This window comes from Squalius cephalus (assembly GCF_949319135.1).
Source record: "Squalius cephalus genome assembly, chromosome: 16".
In the NCBI taxonomy this organism is placed as follows: Eukaryota; Metazoa; Chordata; class Actinopteri; order Cypriniformes; family Leuciscidae; genus Squalius; species Squalius cephalus.
Genome location: NC_137137.1, coordinates 19,851,229 through 19,865,595, shown reverse-complemented (window position 1 = coordinate 19,865,595; position 14,367 = coordinate 19,851,229). Strand labels below are relative to the sequence as shown.

Below are 14,367 nucleotides of genomic sequence, written 5' to 3'. Positions count from 1 at the left end.
TGAGAAAACTTAGTCGGCCGACGCACAAAAATTGCCTGACGGCCGACCGTCGGCTTGGTGTGTCCCAAGCTTAAGTGAAAAACTAACTCACTTAACTTAAAAACTATTGGTTTGAGAATGTTTATGGTAACATATGCAGACTAAATAACTAATATGGCTTCTTCTTTGATAGGATTGCACAGCCATTCCCACTGGAGTAGCACTTCAGAGACCACGCTAAAAGAAAATTCATCCACTCATATCGAAGGTGACATTCTACAGTGTCACTGCATAAGCATTACATAACAGCAGTAGACTACTTCAGTCACCTCCTTGAGCCAAGAATGCAGAGTAAAACTGACATGGGCAGTGACAAAACAGGACTTTATGTCCAGTACTACTAAATGCTTCCCTAAAGCAGCATCTTGAATGAGAGTGAAAGTCCCCTCTATTTTGGTCATTGTGGTCACAGCCATAAATGGACAGGACTGAATAGACAAGATCTCAATGCGAAGCAACTGTGACAGCCACAAAATGTTTGTTTGTTTGTGTGTGTGTACCTTTCACTGCCTGGCTGGAATTCAGACAGAAGGGATGGTCTACGGCGGTGAGGCTGGGAAAGGGATCCATGGGGCAGATGGGAGCCGTAGTCCCGAGCGTGAGGGTGGTAGTCCACCAGTCCACCAACATCCTAAAATGAACAACACATTTCACAAACTCAGAAAATAAAATTGCATGAAAAATATGACTAGCTGAAGTATAAGCTATATGATACTTTTCTACATTAAATGAAATGTTTCCAGATTTAATCATGCTCCTTACAACATGAAAAAAGGGGAGAAAAAAAATCTCAGAACTCAACCCAATGCTTAAATATATCATACAGCCCTTTAGTTACAGCTTAAAGTCTTACTTTTAGCATGAAATTGCTCACGTCATATCAGTCATGCACCTACTACAGAAACTAGGCTAATCCATCAATTACAATAAACTTTAATAAAGAGTCTCAAACTCTGAAGTGTTACACAGTTACTAGTTATATTGCTAGTTTAGGCTAAATTTTATTAAGACTAATATTAAGAATGACCAATTTTTGGAGTCAAATGGAATACGAAAACAACATCTGCTTTGTGTCCGACAAAGGACATATTCCAACATGAACAAAGGTTTGGATGAGGAAGTGTTCTACTTTACTGGCTAGGGTTGAGTCCCACTGATCTAGATGTCAGTGGGGTTAATAAGAGCAAACGGTAATCTGCGGAGTGAAGATGTTGGCTGAGGGTCAAATCTCACATGATTAACAGGTCATATCCTAAGCAAGATAATCCTTTGTTAGCAAATTTGAGCCAAACACCAAGTCAATGTTCAGATCTATATGTACGTTGCAAAAGTGTGTGCATGCTTAGTAGGGTGTATAATAGCCACAGACACAGATTACTATAACATACAGTATAACAGCGTAACATTTTTTAGCTCAATGGTCAAAAATGACAGAGGTAACTTGTTAGTGATAAATAATGCTTTTTTTTTGGATAAGAAATTAACACACACAAAAAAAAAGGATTTTCAAGTTTTTGTTTTGTAGCCAGTAAGTGCAGTACCGTATGGGCTCTCAGCTGCAGAGGTACAGAACTAGCAAGGTGACGAGAGTCCACAGCCCTCCGCCCCTGAGGCACTGGCTGAGGGTGTGAGGACATGCTGACGATGCAACTTCCTCTACACTTTAAAAGTGGGTGTGGTCTTGTCACAAATGCTGTGCATCATGGGGTGTTGACTCCTGGCAGTCACAGACCTGGAAGGAAAAAGAGAAAAGCATGGTAGATGAATTGTTAATAACAATAATAATAACATTTATTGACACAAAAACAATCTCCTGGGGATTAAATGCACCTAATTTAAGAAAACAACAAGGAAGGGCAACTGAGAGTTTGATCACAAGTGAGAAAGAGCAAAGCCCCTTTCACACAGAGATTCCGGAAAATACACAAGTAATGTGTCCCGGGATCGTTTGATTTTGGTTCATTCACTCTGCCAGTGATTTTCCGGAATCTGTGAGTGCGTTAACACACATCCCGTAAAGATCCCGTTAAGACACGTGACGTCAGGATGTGTTGTAGAAAAGCCAGTCTAATCTTCGGCTACCGCTCTTTCCAATGTAGTCGTGCACTTGGTGGATTTTTTTATGCAGCGTCTTAAGTTTACTAATGATCTGCGCTTTCGATCTTGAGAAACCACGCTTGAGCATTTTTTTCCGGATTCGGTCGTACACTAAACGGTACAGCATAGCCTACCATTCCACAAAGCTGGCAAACTATATCAGCTTCAGCGCGGATAGTAAGGAGCTCCTTGGTCTCTGCTTCATTCTAGTTTGCAGACATTGTTTCATTCTTTCTTTCTTTTTTTGAGAGAGAGAGAGAGAGAGAGAGAGAGAGAGAGAGAGAGAGAGAGAGAGAGAGAGAGAGAGAGAGAGAGAGAGAGAGAGAGAGAGAGAGAGAGAGAGAGAGAGAGAGAGAGAGAGAGAGAGAGAGAGAGAGAGAACACCTGCTGCTGGCCAGATACATGTCGGCAAACTGTGTGAATGAATGGATCACTCTGTATCCCCCTCTCATCTCTTTCTATCCTCATTAGGGCAGATGGTGAGCTGTCCTGCATGCTAAAACTCCCCTTTTCACAGGTACAACAAAAATACACAGTATGGCTAAACAAAGTTAATGTTCAAAGTCCCTTTAAACCAAGTCAGTTTAATCAGCGACTGTCTTGGTAACATCCCTGGCTAGCTATTTTCTATACAACTCTAGCCTACTTGAATGAGGACCGACAAATCAAATTAAACAATGCCTGGATCATACAATATTGATGTACTTTGTGAAAACAGGCAAAAGAGCTTACTGTAATACATAGCCTATGCTTAACTCAAAAGACCATGCAGTTATACAACATGTTCTATTGAGATGGATGAGAAAATGTGAACTGAACTAGAATAAAACTGCAGCAAATAAGTACTTTACATGTATCTCTATATTTCCATAAAATGCATTTAATCTAATATTTAATATATGTTAAGCATCACTGAACAGTCAGGCAGGAGAGACTGGAGGGCCGAGAACGCACTGCAGTCTTAAAGGAGAACTCCGGTCAATTTTAACATTGAGCTCATTTTTTTGTAAATTTGGAGTGCTGTCAATACAGAGAACAACGACAAAAAAACGGTGTTGCCTACACCGTGTTATCCTCTTTTTAAAATTTGCACCCTGTTGACTTCAATGGGGCAAGTTTTAAACCTTCTTTTAGCCTCTTAACATCCTTGATGTGTCATTACAAGTGCACAGCCATTGTGAGTGATTCCTTCAGAGTGAACACGGTGAATCTGACTGCAGTAGATGTGAAAGATATGAATAAAAATTATGTTATTTCAGCCAGCGCACATACCTGTATTTACATCCTGTTTGCGGTTGAAGTCCATAGTAATCGATTGTCGAGTTCACGCGCATAGGTTTAGTACGTACGATCATGCGCCCGAACTCGACAATCGACTACTGTGGACTTCAACCGAAAACAGGATGTAAATACAGGTATGTGCGCTGGCTGAATTAACATCACTTTTATTCATATCTTTCACATCTACTGCAGTCAGATTCACCCGTGTTCACTCCGAAGGAATCACTCACATTGGCTGTGCACTTGTAATGATACATCAAGGATGTTAAAGGGGTGGTTCAGGATTTTCGACATCGGACCTCATTTTCAAGTGAGCCTGGTTGTTATTCATCAGTGGAGACAGTTTTCAAAAAAGTTCATCCAGTCCTTACTTTTGGATAGTTCGCCTATGCTAGGCTAGCGCGAGTCAACGGTGCACGTTAGCCTGCCATTAAAAACAATGTAACGTACTCCACAGTACACCAAAAGCAAATAAATTATAACGCCAGACTATCGATGTAAATGTCTGTTGAGAGAATAATGTTAGAAATCAAACTACCCTTTCATCACATTGCATTAGTTATAATTTGTTTCCTGTATTTATAAGCAGTCTACAGCAGCGGTGGAGTTATATTTGGTTACCTAGGAAACCGAGAGAGCCGGTCCACAGAACAATCACACAAGTGTATTACCTGCCGCAAATAATTGAGATACAAGAGTACTTTGATTTCTAACATCATTCTCTCAATAGACATTTACATCGATAGTCTGGCATTAGAATTTATTTGCTTTTGGTGTACTGTGGAGTGGGTAAAACTGTTTTAATGGCAGGCTAACGCGTGCACCGTTGACTCGCGCTAGCCTAGCATAGGCGAACTATCCAAAAGTAAGGACTGGATGAATTTTTTTGAAAACTGTCTCCACTGATGAATAACAACCAGGCTCACTTGAAAATGAGGTCCGATGTCGAAAATCCTGAACCACCCCTTTAAGAGGCTAAAAGCAGGTTTAAAACTTGCCCCATTGAAGTCAACAGGGTGCAAATTTTAAAAAGAGGATAACACGGTGTAGGCAACACCGATTTTTGTCGTTGTTCTCTGTACTGACAGCACTCCAAATTTACAAAAAAATGAGCTCAATGTTAAAATTGACCGGAGTTCTCCTTTAACATTTTGATAACGCCAATCAGAGGTGGTGTTTCCTCATCAACACTGTTTTCACCACAGTGTGAACTGGAGACAAGAAAAGAAAAGCACCAGGTGTTGAGAGTGCCAACCCAGCACGGATGAATCCCAAACACACCAGGCAATGCTCATGAATTCAATGGACATGAATACAATGCTCACGCAAAAACGTCATAAGCAAGTGAGACCTACAGGATGGGTTCACATAAAGCAGTGACCTTACAAGAACTATCGCAATTTACAGATGTTAGCCGCAGGGTTGCTTTATAACATGATGCCAAGTAGTGTGACTTGTTTAGTTAAAATACAGGCCTACTTGTGCTATGATGGATGTTCCTACAACTCAGAAACCTGAAGTAAGCTACAGGTGAAATAGTAGCAGACCATTTGCCCTTTCACTTGGGTTTCACTAAAGATGTCTTCAACAGGTGACACAAGACTAGAGATAGTATTAATCAAACAACATTAATATAATTAATAAAAAAAAAACTATTTTTTAAAAATGTATTAGAACATAATTAAGTGCATACATTTCAGTCATGCACTTGGCAAACAAGTTGTTGACTATGCATTTTACCATTGAAATCTTAGACGAGTGTCTGGCGTCACAGGTGTATCTTTCTTACTTCTCGTTAGCCGTTTTTCCACCGTCTGGCCAAACCGTTCTCTTTGCTTAACCGTTCCATTCCGTTCCAATCACACTACTACCCAACCTCTATTTGTGGACATGATACTTCGGCATTATCTGTGCAAATTGTGTGCAGAGTCAGTGTGATGTCATTTACAGCTACAACATGCCTCCTCCGAGTTAGCAGCAAAAGACAGCCCATGTGAAGCAAAGTCTCTTGGGAACAGTGACAACATACAGATCTGTGGTGTTCAGTGGTAGGTAGAAAGTTGGTAGATCCACCATACAGTTACCTCTTTACCACTGGACGTCCAATGGAATGACATTTACAAACCCTTTAATTCTATCAGGCTGTTCTAGTTAAAAGTTAAAGAATAGCCCTTTACAGTCTATGGCTTCAGATAAACTGGAAGTAGTGATATCCCACTAATAAACAAATGCAAACAGACACACTTCTCTGAATGGGCTTTTCCCCCTGTGGTTGCTGCGTGTCATTAGCCCTACTGCTCAATAAACACACAAACCCACTGCCATCTCAAGGGGCCCCATGACCTCCCTCTCATTGACACACAAATTACCATGTGAGAGAAGTCTGTCTCTATACATAGAATAGTTGTGGGTCTACTCTCTACATTACAACCTAAAACAAGGTCCTTGAGCGTTGTCAAATACGTTGACATTAAAACGAAGTCAGATCCTCTGCTCTAAACCCCTGTGGCTCTTATACTACACAAAGAGAGGCACACTACCGTCCTTCTTCCTTCCTGTCTGTCACTGAATGATTTACATGGAAAGAGCAGAACGCTTAGCTGTGCTTTACTGTGCTGGGTGTATGTGTGCTGGGGGAGGAGATTCAATAGTCCAGGAATGTTTGGAGCTCTGAGGAGAAACAAAAAGTCTTTGTCATCCTGAAGACACATTGTAGACTCAAACACATGAACACACATGCGGTGTCAAATCAATCACATATAACTCACAGACAACACAAGTCTGATAAGTGTTTCTTGTTTTTGCAATAAGACCTCTTCTTAAAGGACAAGTTCGGTATTTTACACTTAAAGCCCTGTTTACAGATCGTTTCTGATGAAATAGAACGGTTGAGATAAAAATGTGGACACATGCTGCTGTCCCGAGAATTTTAGGTTTATTTCGCTTCTCCCCCCCACCTACACAATGGCAGCCTATGGGCACTGGAACAATCCTTCATAAAACGCATTAAACTTTCGTTTACAAAGACGTGAAACTCACCGAGTGGTCAGGGGTGTTCGCTGATATGCTCACAAAAAAATCGCTGAAAAAGATGCTTTCCAACAGGTGTTTTACCATTCGTTGTAAAACTGTGGACCTATTTTTCCAAACGTCTCACACCCGTAGATTCTTCCGTTGAGAGCTTGAATAATAAACACTCCAGCCCAGTTGGTGGCGATAATGCACCTTTGCCAATTACAAGCAAACCACTGGCATTTCATTGAATACACAGAAGAAGCAGAAGAAGAAGCGGCGGAGTAATACCGTACTGCACACAGCCCATCCAATTCAAGTCAATGGAGGAGACAAAAACTACGATAAAACCTGTTGGAAAGCATCTTTTGCAGCGATTTTTGTGTGAGCATATCAGTGAACACCCCTGACCACTCGGTGAGTTTCACGTCTTTGTAATCGAAAGTTTAATGCGTTTTAGGAAGGATTGTTCCAGTGCCCATAGGCTGCCATTGTGTAGGTGGGGGGGAGAAGCGAAATAAACCTAAAATTCTCGGGACAGCAGCATGTGTCCACATTTTTATCTCAACCGTTCTATTTCATCAGAAACGATCTGTAAACAGGGCTTTAAGTGTAAAATACCGAACTTGTCCTTTAAAGGAAAACTCTGGGTTATATCTATGATTGTGATGATGCTAAAGATAATCACATATAACTTCACTGCATCCAAACAAAAGAGATACACTACTGTTCAAATTTTGGGGATCAGAAATATTTTGGATGTTTTTGACAGAAGGCTCTTATGTTCACCAAGGCTACATTTATGTATTTATCAAAAATACAGTAAAAACAATGCTATTGTGAAATATTACGAAATAAATAACTTTTATATTTTTATATATATATATATATATTTTTTTTTTTTAAATATAATTTATTCATGTGATGGCAAAGCAGAATTTTCAGCATCATCCATTCTTCAGTGCCACTTGATCCTTCAGAAATCATTCTAATATGTGACCCTGGATCACAAAACCAGTCATAAGTCGCACGGGTAAATTTGTGGCAATAGCCAACAATACATTGTATGGGACAAAATTATCGATTTTTCTTTTATGCCAAAAATCATTAAGATATTAAGTAAAGATCATGTTCCATGAAGATATTTAGTAAATTTCCTACCATAAATATATAAAACATTTATTTTTGTGAGTGAATGCAGCAATCGTGAACATAAATGGACAACTTTAAAGGCAATTTTCTCAATGTATAGATTTGTTTGCACCCTCAGATTCCAGATGTTCAAATAGTTGTATCTCGGCCAAATATTGTCCTATCCTTACAAACCAATTTCAAAATTGTGACCCATGTGACTGGTTTAGTGGTCCAGGGTAACATATGCTGATTTAGTGCTCAAGAAACATTGTCTTATTGTTAAACGCACAGACGCAAAGCAAATGTATTTTGCTAGTCATGACAGAAGATGCTAATTCTCGTACATCAGAACAGACTTTCAATGAAATTACGCTAAGGTTGTTATCTTACAATTAGCTTTGTTTTTGAAATTGTTTACAATTAGCATAAGTTTTGCATTATGGGCTCAATCATGTGCCTGTTGACAGGATTCACATACCAGACTCACAGAAATTAGTCCAGAGAACTAAGATTTATTTAAAAAGAAAGAAACTGGGTGTGAATTGCACATGTGTCCGGTTTGGTTGATCTACTGGCACAGTGTGAACTGTGGTAATCTGGAAACAAACTTACCACTGTTCTGAGTTCTCTGGCATCATCTAGCTTTGTGAACAAAAAACCACAACTGCTACAACAAAGAGAGAGAGAAAGAGGGAGAGAGAAAGAGACTGGGAGAGAGTGAAAGATAACAAGAAAGGAGGAAGTGAGAAAAGAGAGTAGGAACAGCAAAAGACCTGGAAAGTATTCCTGTGGAATGAGAAAGAAAAGGGGAGATATCTGTATGAGAGAGAGAGACAGAGAGAGAGTGAGACTATAGGCCCTCAGACAGAAGGGGAAACACATGCCCTGGCACGGATACAGACGCCCACAGGCAAGCTCATGGCTGCCTGCCAACAGCACGAATGAACTCACTTACCCCTCGCTCTCTCTCTTTTCTCTCGTTCTCCCTCTTTCAATCACAGCACTCACTCATTCCCAACTCTTTATTCTCCCTTTCTAGGAGTGGCTGGCTTTTGTATGATCGCACTCCCTTTTTTTTCTCTCCACCTCGCTCTTGCGTTACATCTCTCTTCCTACCTTTTTCCGCCTCTCGTTCTGCTGATAAACACTCAGCTTGAAAGAACTGGAAAGAACCAGAGCTAACTGCCTTACCATTAACCACTGTTTATTTCTATCTTTCAAACACACAATTTAGGCTTTGAAATCTTGCGATTTATAGACTCTCACAAAAGCTGAGCTCAGTTCTTCTGTCTGTCATGATGGATGTAATAAACGTGAGGTGTTAGCAATGGAAGAAAGGCATCAGCTGATGAGCTGGGATCAGGTCCCTCCTGCTGGCCCAGTAATGTCAGAGACAGCGTGAGATGGGGTGGCCGTGTGCACGTTCCTTCCCATCCATCTGCATCACCACAACATCTCCCATAATCCCACAGCACAAAATGCCACTTTAATCAGCACTGTCATTATCACCTCTAATTTCCCACCTTCAGTGTTTAAGCTCAAATGTTCAGTCTGGGTTTTGGTTTGAATCTGACACTCTCTGTGAAGCATGTTGTGTATTAATTAGTGCAGTATTAATTATTAACTAATGTTGTCAATCTTCTATCCTCTGAAGACAGGCTGTATATCATCCTCTGGTGGAAAAGGACTATATACTGAGACACAGCTCTTCCTTCACATTCTGTCAGTAGGGATCAATCTTCTTCCAAATAAAGCAACTCTTCACAGATTATATGGATTTTTCTCATTCAGGCTTTCTGCCGAATGGGCCTTTCCAGTTCTGGCATGGAAAAATTGGCTGCTAAAACCTGCTAGTTTTGAATCAAGAACAACTAACATCAGTGTTTTTTTGTTTTGTTTTTTGGAATAATGTCCACACTAGGGCTGCAGCTAATGATTATTAGTAATCGATTAATCTGTCGATTATTTTTTCAGAATAATCACATTAAAAAATCTAGAAATTCTTATACATTAAAAATGTATTTGAATTTTAATCCATTATTTTAAACAATGTTATTCCACATCCTACCCAATGCTGTCCTCCAAACAATGTGTGATATAAAAGCCTCTGATAACAAATATAGTGAATGTATATCTATGTAGGCTATGTTGTAGGGCTGTCAATCTTCCTCTATAATACTATTCGAATTCCATTCCTTATTTTATTTAATATTCGAATAATATCAGCAACCTGTTCTTGCCTGTTTTAGCGACGGTTCCTCGGACAGATCGCCTAGCTTGTCAGGGTGTAACTTGTCAGGTGTTCCCTCAGGTTGCTAGTTGAGGAGTGATATTTCATTCGGATTTTGCATATTCTGCAGATTGCCACTTCTTCGTTTGTAATTTTTCCATTTAGGGTTTGAAATCCAAACACCTTCCACACATCGCTTCAGGCCATGTCCACACTAATACGTTTCGAAAACGTATATTTTTCTCTCCGTTTTGGCCTTCCGTCCAAACTGAGACGACGTTTTTATTAATGAAAACGAAGCTTTTTTGAAAACGCACTCCAAAGTTGATACATTTGAAAACGGCGTTTTCACGTTGTAGTGTGGACTGTGAATCAAATTGTCAGGAGTGGTGATCGCCGTTTCCGTGGAGACATTGCTCTCCACGATTTTTGACAGTATTGTTATGATGTTACAGCGTGGATAACGTGCACAATTGTGTCACGATTCAAAAACTTTATTGTTCATCAGACGAAACAAAAGCATTTCATTTTCACATGCGTGTAAGCCAAGGCGGCGAGAAAGGCAAGATTGCATACATTTTTTTAAAATATACATACAGTAAAAAAGCAATATTCGAATAGGAACTTCAGCATTCGAATAGTATTGATTTTTTTAATATTCGAATTATATTCGAATTTCGGAATTCGTTCCAACAGCCCGACTATGCTGTACAAAGTAAGCTTCTGCAGAAAAAGGTACATGATTCATGTGACACCCTTAATTGATACAGTTTTGGCAAACATAATATTGCGATATTTAAGTGTATCAATACTTTTTTACACCTCTATGAGTTGCCTTTCTGCAGTTAAAATGCTCTTGTAAGTGTTTGTGTGAGCACTCTATGAAGTGTCAAAGGTTTCTATTTATTGCATGTTATCGCATGAACGCAATGGCCAATCAGATGTGTTTGAGATAGCTACAACAGCACCCACAACACGAAAGCCCCTGCTTAATTAGTGACGATGGTCGAGAGAACTAAACATTCAGTCGGCTCGTTACACATTAGGCCTGTGATATTAATAGAATGTTTTTAGTTTTTTTTGTGGCTTCCAAGGATCATAAAAAGATATTATTTGAGGTAAAACTATTAAAATCAAGCCGTATTCCATCTAGCGCAACTTCCTTCCCTTCACATCCCTAAAACCCAAACTTAACGTCAGAATCAGCACAATCGGGATTGTTGTAAAATGCAGTCTCTACTGTTGCTAAATTGCGGTACGTGTTTGATAATAAAAAGAGCTATTAAAAGCACAATAATCCGTGCACGAGACACTGTTTCCAACAGTTGGAATCCAACTACAAGGCGGCTTTCTCTGTGTCCGAAAAGGGCCGAGACCTATAATAAGCAAATTATACTTTAGGCTTTGTGTGAGCATCTAAACAATCAAATACAAACAAAATATGTCAAAATGACCGGCTTGGAGAGTATTCACTTAAACAGTTTAAGTACGTGTATTATTTATTGCAGTCACGTCAAATTACAGCACTGAATAACGCATTTCTATGGACAAAATGCATCTGAATAGTGGACGAAACAGAGTGAGCTGGTCCTGGAAAGGTATGTGATCCAAGCTGCTAAAAACATGAGAATTTTTTATTTTAATTGTCAATAATGCATTAGCGTAATGTTTAACAAGGATGTCAGGCGCTTTGACATGCATATGCTGTTTAATATGAGAAATTTTTCCTCCACGCAAAACGCATTAGAGGGGGAGACAATTAATATTCAGTGCAAAAGTCAACATGTAGCCATAAAGCTTTTTATGAGAGTGGTAACTGTAAAGGGATAACAGCGTGTAATTGAATATAGGCCCAAATGTAAGACGTTTCTTACATTTACAGGATAAAGAAATGACAGTAATTGACAGATTACTGTGTCCAGAGTGAATGTGTGTGTTCCTGCAGAACATTGAAAGCTGAATCTACATCAATGCTGATAATGGTACATCAACTATCTTTATTTATTAGCTTAATATTCTTCGACTAACTTTTCAAATCAGTCACAAAGTGACTTTTTTACATAGAACTATTTTATATTAAAAAATGTTATAAGCACTTTGTTTTATGATCTGTCATGACAGTTATTGTCTTTTATTTCATGAATAAATAGGATAAGTTAATATATTACAAACTGTTTCTTTGCATTCATTTTTGATTGATTGATTGATTGATTGATTGATTTTGTACTGTCTGTGTGGATGACTGTGTTCGTCCACCACCACCAAAGACCATTGTTGACCCAGGCAACCACTTTAAAGGTTTTAAAAAGGTCTCCTTCCTGTTCTGAAGACCCATTCACAAGATGTTAAAATCTAAAACGCAAATGACAAAGCATTTTTATTCCTCATACAGGTTGATATTTTATTTACATTACAAATCAGTAAATGTAAGCTTTTGTATCAACAAGCCATGTGCGAATTTCGTGGAATAAGCCTTCAAGCAGAAGCGGTATTTATGGTGCTCAAACACACACACAAACAGACTCACTCGTCGAGCAGGATGAATGGCATATGACAGCTGTTAGGATGCACCTTCACCTGCATCCAGCAAAGCTTTTAATATCACTATTGCTCACAAGCAACTCAGTGACTGCCAGCAGATGAAGTTATTGTGTCTACAGTGGGCTTGCTGGTAAAGTGTAGGCCTATATATAAATGTGTGTGTGTGTGTGTGTGTGTGTGTGTGTGTGTGTGTGTGTGTGTGTGTGTGTGTGTGTGTGTCAGACTGTATTTCCCCTTTTCAGTGCCTCTTTCTGTTTTCTCCTCTATACCACCCCCTTTCTCTCCTTTCCTCCCTCTTTCCCCTCTCATCTGACCTTTCCATTGTTCTTTCAGCCAGTGGCCCCTGTAGGTTATTTGGGGTCATGGTGCAGGGCAGCTGTCTGACCTCTGCGACGGGCTGTGAATAAAAACACCTACCCCCTCCTAACACAGTTAAAACTCTCTATACTGTCTGCATTCTCGCACCACTTTAATCCATATTTAGACCCGGGTCAAATGCTTACAGCTCTGTGCAAAATTACATTCAGCGATGAATACTCATCATATTCACCTTCAAATCTCATCATCAGCCATCTGCCTTCCAACACTTCTGATAATCCACACTACCATAATTCATAGGAGTTTCTGAATGGATGCCAAATGGGAAAAGGCCATTAAACTATATACAGAGGTTTTCAAAAATAAATAAATGAAAGATTTAAAAAAGAGAGATATAAATACCATAATGAACAGTGGCACACAAACATCGCATCCTGATTTTTGAAGCCACACAGTCCAAACCACGGGAAATACCACCATTTCCTAATGTTTCGGTGTCCAGTAACACTAACCACACATTAACAGCACACTGGTTTACAACCCGACATCCTGACAGAGTATTTTCCACTCGGCTCTCAAATACATAGACATCTTACCCATCCCCCGCCTCTCAAAACACCCGAGTACGGACACAACACCCAGCCACCTGTACATCAACGCCTAGACCATTTTCAGCACTCGTGTTTTGACAAAAAGCAACATGAAGAGCCAAACAGAAGATCCCCAAACAGCACGTATGAACTCAACCTGAGTGTAAACAAATAATCTATAACAGGCCAACAAGGAACAACTACAGTTACTATCCACTCATAAGCCAAATACATATAGAAGCACGCATACAGCCTGGTCCCTTTAACAAGCACACACAATGAGAGAAGAATTTGTGTTGCATAACGGCAGAGTGAATGACTTACCAATAATTTGCAGGATAATCTACTACATTAATCCTTCCTGCCTGCCCTGCATCATTCACGATCTGTGTGAGAGAGCAATACCGTGACTGTTTTGATCAAGGTCACATAATGAACCACAAGGTGCTTCCACGTGTCTGTGAAGGCAGGGTAGAGCGTACACAAGCAGCTATAGAGGTAACACAGGATGCAGACAGCCTGAAAAAAGTGATGCTAGAATCTTAAATGCACACACAATGCAACTCGTGTCACAGTGTGAAACATAACTAGGAATGGTGTACAAATGGCAGCTGAGAACACTTCATTCTCACCACAAATGAAACATTAAACAGTTTATCATTTGCTCATCGAACACGCTATTACAGAGAGGGTGTCAAGAAACCAAATTGCTTTAAACTTTAAGACACTGATAAACAAAGATAGCAAGACATGATGCATTTAATAGCCAAACAAGTCCATGTAGCTTATGTTATGTTTGCATGCACTTTAAAAATTGAGATCAGTCGAACTAAAACAAAAATTATTTATTTAACTGTTTTAATCCATTTTTTCTGAAGTTGACCTAGATGTGATGGTAGCTTGCAGTGATGCGCGGGTCAATGTATAAACAAACCGCACCCGACCGACGTTTTCAACTAACCCGCCCGCAACTCGGACCGCAAAAAAACGAAAAAGAAAATATTGTACCCGACCCGCTTCCTGACCCGCATTTTTTTTAAAGTAGCTATAATGCTCATCGTAGCGTCTTAATATAACTTAATATTCTAATTTTGTCAAGAATTATAAAAAATCGTCAATATAAGC

General features: G+C 39.5%; 1 protein-coding gene across 4 annotated transcripts in view; it reads right to left on the bottom strand.

The window, feature by feature from the left end:
• ncor2 (nuclear receptor corepressor 2) overlaps window positions 1-14,367 on the bottom strand; it is a 117,882-nt gene that overhangs the window by 78,323 nt on the left and 25,192 nt on the right. For all 4 annotated transcript variants that reach the window (XM_079896701.1, XM_079896703.1, XM_079896702.1 and 1 more), the window contains exons 2-3: window positions 1,581-1,771; window positions 540-670 (exon numbers count right to left, since the gene is read on the bottom strand). In XM_079896701.1, coding sequence (XP_079752827.1) covers window positions 540-670; window positions 1,581-1,676 — 227 coding nt within the window. In that variant the 5' untranslated portion in view covers window positions 1,677-1,771. The remainder of the gene's footprint in view (window positions 1-539; window positions 671-1,580; window positions 1,772-14,367) is intronic.